Source organism: Nanorana parkeri, unplaced genomic scaffold, assembly GCF_000935625.1.
Source record: "Nanorana parkeri isolate BGI_ZX_2015 unplaced genomic scaffold, ASM93562v1 scaffold7, whole genome shotgun sequence".
NCBI lineage: Eukaryota > Metazoa > Chordata > Amphibia > Anura > Dicroglossidae > Nanorana > Nanorana parkeri.
Window position 1 is genome coordinate 1,163,850 of NW_017306275.1, and position 4,603 is coordinate 1,168,452.

The window sequence follows — 4,603 nt, forward strand, 5'->3', positions numbered from 1 at the left end:
GCGTAGCCACTGGAGACACCCGACAGTCTTAGACTCTGTGACCAACATTGACACACGGCGCACGGCGTTCTCTAGCCGGGTGTAGCTCCTCCCCATTTTTCTCCGTTCCTGACCGACGCGGCTCGGCCCGGCCAGCCGAGAACGTGGGCGGCCATACGGACACGCACCCCCAACAGATCAGCCTCTCACACCACCGGGGCTCTTCGACCCAGGATCTGTCAAAGGAGGGCGCCACACGGACCACGGGGGAGCTTCTAACCGTAAGTCTGTTTGCCATATCATTGCCGTATATACCCAGATTCTACACACAAAGATCCACCAACATTCCTCATCACATAGATCCACTAGGCCAATTCGAATCCATTCATGTCACTTCTGGTAGTTGCGCTCCTGTCCTTTTTGTTTTTATCTGCAGTTGTGAATAGACAGGGTCCTCTCCCTGGAGTGAGGAGCTTTGCACACCTACAAACAACAGCCATCTAATTGAAGTTTGCCCACAGGAGTGCGCTTGATCTTTTTTGTGTTTTCTATGGGAATGTTTGACCATTCTTCCAGAAACATTCCCATAGACACACTCTTAAACCTTGTGGACAGCCTTTCCAGAAGAGTTGAAACTGTTATAGCGGCAAAGGGTGGACCAACTCAATATTGAACCCTATGGATAAAGACTGGAATGCGATGGGATGAGAGTTCTGGTTAGTTGAATCGGATAACAGAGAGTTTACTGTATTTTCAAAAGGTCTTATTTTATTATTTTATCGTACGATCGCGTAATCACCCGCGATTATGGTACGATCATTGGCAGGTGTATGGACACCTTTAGTGTATGTGTATATTAGGCCCCATTCACACCTACAGTATATTTCAGGTGTGATTAGAGATTCCTGTGTCAGGAACTTGCGTTTTCCTGAAGCAGGAATCCCTAATCTGCCGTTTACAAGCGGCAATTATCATGAGATTATTTAAGAGGGTGTCTTTAGGGGCGGAGTTAAGACCGGGGCAGAGTAAGGGTTAGGTGGGGCAACTGGTGGCTAGTAACTCTTAAGGCCTGGCTAGTAGCTCAGGACTTGAAATTTTGAGCCCTGCTGTAGATGATGATATATTTAAAGTCTTTGCAATTTTACGCTGTGGAAGATTATTCTGAAATTGTTCGACAATTTGTAGACACAGCTTTTCATAGATTGGTGAACCTCTGCCCATCTCTACTTCTGAGACACTCTGACTCTCTAAGATGCTCTTTTTATACCCAATCATGTTACCGGCCTGTTGCCAATTAATCTAATTAGTTAAAAAATGTTCTTCCAGCTCTTCCTTGTTAGTACCACTTACTTTGCAGGCTTTTTGTTGCCCTGTCTCACTTCTTTTGAGACGTGTTGCTGCCATCAATTTAAACATTTCCTTTTTTTTTTGTCTTTAAAATGGTCCATTTTCTCAGTTTAACATTTTGATATGTTTTCTTTTTTTTCTGTTGTGAATAAAATCTGGGTTTATGAGATTTGCAAATCATTGCGTTATGTTTTTATGTAGATTTTACACAGTGTCGCAACTTTTTTTGGAATTGTGGTTGTGCTAAGCAGATTATTAAAAATAAGTAATAAAGGCTCAATTGCAAGTGTTGAAAAAAAAAGTTTGGTTATCCTAACTAATCAGCTGAAGTTTGTGGGTTTGAATGCATTAAAAGTTTCCTTTATCTGCACTACATCGTTTGAATCCCATTATACAATGTGGTATTCACTCTAGCCCAATACGAATAAGGGAGTATTGCAAACCTGGTAAATATTTTCTGAATTGGTATTTCCCCAGGGGTGGGCGGGTGCTGGTTGCATTAACTTTCCCTAACAGTTCACACAGTTCACGTTCAATCAGTTTTAGATACGTTGTCCATTTTTAGTAATATGTATTTAATTTGTTTATTTGTGCAGCTAGTTAAATTTTCGTATTGTCCAACATTATTGACAAGAGGAGGAGACCGAATACGGAGCAATGGAAAGTTTGGGGGCTTACAAAATAGGGCCCCTCCTCTAGACTCACTCAAAGGAATGGTTTTTGGAGCACCATTACCCAAACAATATGAAACACTTTGTATAGAAATTGGTATGTATTCGTTTTTTAGCTTTCTATTGACTCATTTATATTTGTTAGATCATTAAAAAATATATTCCCTTTTAGCAAGCATATGCTAAAGGCAGTAGGCAATTAATAATGCATACAAAATTCTCTTGGTGTAAGTTGTAATTTTACCTAGGTAAATATGGAGAGGTGATTATTATTCAGTATGAGCTTTTATTTTAAATTGGCGCTGATACAAAAAATATTGCTTTCTGATGATTTAACTGTACTAATACATGTAATGATAACTTTCAGTATAGGGATTTCTGTTGAATATTATATATACCTGTGGGGAGGGGGGGTTTGGTGCCAGGTGACCTTGTCGTGAGTATATAGATAACAAATTCTGACTTTTTCTCCAATATTCACATTGCCATATGCTTTGAATCATGGTAATGACAGGAAGCGATTCCTGACACCTCTGACAGTGTTATAGTTTATAAAGTTAAATGTGAGATAAAATTTGAATGAAAATAAATAAATTCCAAAGCTTCGGTTCGGTACTATAATTAGCAGTTCAGTATTGTGACAGTGATTTCTGCTGACTGAATAAATAAGGATGACAGAGATTGTACTGACATTTGACTTTCTCCTAGAATCCCACACTCTTAATTATTCATTATTCTAATTATTCATTATAATATAATTAATTTCTGAGATCACTTTTTTTTACTGGGGTTGGATTTTTGTTTTCATTTTGCAGGGAAGGTTTGTCATTTTGCTGGCTGGGGAAATTAAGAGTTTAGATACTTGCACTTGAAAGTAAAATGTACAGTGTTATAAATGTTACTATATATTATGTTCAGCAATTAAAATATAAATATATATTCACACAGCAAACTGAAAAATACCTTTAAAAAAATTGTCTTACCTTTTAGATGTTTTGTTAAATCAGGCAAGATATCTGATTCCAGGTTTTTCTTAGCCCTTTCACAGTGATCTGTAACAATGGAAAGTCTTGGGACTGAAATTGGAGGATTGTGCTTTTCTGATAAGCTTCATTAACATACAAGCCACCTCTTAATGGGCAAGACCCCTCACAACCCTCTTAACATTTCAAAGAAATAGAATCAAGAATAAATTTTAACCCTAAAACCCTAACCCAAGTAAAAGCAATTTAAACTGCATGAAGCATTGTTTATTTTATTTAGCTCAAGTTATGTGAATGGGAACATGTAACAAATATAAAATAGGTGTTATCCCCATTTGGCTGCAAAAGTGGAAATACACAAAAAATGTTTTGGTTTTTTTTGGGTTTTTTTAAAATTATTCCTTTAGTTTCCTTACTCATGATGCACTGTTCATGTACTGCATTTCTAAAGCCATATGCTTAACACAGAAAACGACATACCTATAAGGTGCATGTCGGATGGCCTGCTTTTTAAAATGACTTTGCCTTATTAAATAATACTCTTGAAAGTGAAATTAATAATTTCAGAGATTTATGGTGGGTGTTTTTAATTGTCTTTTAATGTGTGCTTGTTTTTTCTATGCCAAAATCCCCTGTATTTATGAGCCTGCTTTTTTTAAAGATTTGTTACAACAGTATTGTACAACAGTAAAAAGATCGCAGAATGTAGATAAAGAGCTTAAGAAGCAGATTGAACATCTTAACTCATCAGATATGCAACAGAAGAAAAAGGAGTTGGATGAGCAGGAGATACTCCTAAAGAATATTGAGAGAAGTCTGGGTGAGTAGCATCATTTTATTTGGTAGTATTATTTCAGCACAGAAAAAGCTTAGAATAGTATTTCCTGATCATATCACAAGACACAGGCAGATAATTGTGGAAAGTGTTTCATTGTCTAATCAGCTTTCAGTACATTACAGGACACAAGCAGTTTGTAATTTGGAACCAATGGGTTTATGCAGCTACCTTCAGGTAATTGGAAGATCAAAGCTATAAGGACAGCCCTTTATAACCTCTCCCACTCCCAGCTTGCCTCAGTTTTTTTCCTAGAATTAGGAGTTAACATGAGGTTTGTGGGGAGACTGCTGTCCCTTTTTTTTCTGTCAAAATTGGCACCATTTTGAGCTCCCATTGGCGGCCTGCAGGGCGCCTGCGCAGCCTCCCTGTGGGGTCCTGTGATGCACATTGCCGTGCCATTTTCTGCTGTATGCTAAGCTGGCCTCATGCTGCTGCGACTCTGCACCACTACATTAGGTCACCCTTTCTGCCTGCAGTGTCTAGACACAAGGCATCTTCCAACCTCCACAGTCATGGGTTGCAGTAGTGCATCATAGACGCAGGGAAGCCTGGACCGCATGGATCTGTGGCCACACGCAATGGTTCTGGGGATTGATCTGTTCTCTCTAGGGTCATGGTTTATGCTATACTCTGCTCTTTTTCCCAGTCACTACCCACTTCAGGTTCCTCCTCAGCACCCTCATCTATCCTGCTTTCTAGAAAAGAATTTACTTCTTTAATTGCTAAACGTATGGGGAGAAATGCCTGACCTATTGGACCTATTGGAGACCTCAAACTGCAAGGAA

At 38.9% G+C, this 4,603-nt stretch overlaps 1 protein-coding gene across 1 annotated transcript in view; it reads left to right on the forward strand.

Moving 5' to 3' along the window:
• SMCHD1 (structural maintenance of chromosomes flexible hinge domain containing 1) overlaps nt 1-3,808 on the forward strand; it is a 124,538-nt gene extending 120,730 nt beyond the window's left edge. The window contains exons 45-46 of the mRNA XM_018553353.1: nt 1,923-2,094; nt 3,642-3,808. Of these exons, the coding sequence (XP_018408855.1) occupies nt 1,923-2,094; nt 3,642-3,808 (339 nt within the window). The remainder of the gene's footprint in view (nt 1-1,922; nt 2,095-3,641) is intronic.
• The last annotated feature ends 795 nt before the right edge of the window (nt 3,809-4,603 follow it).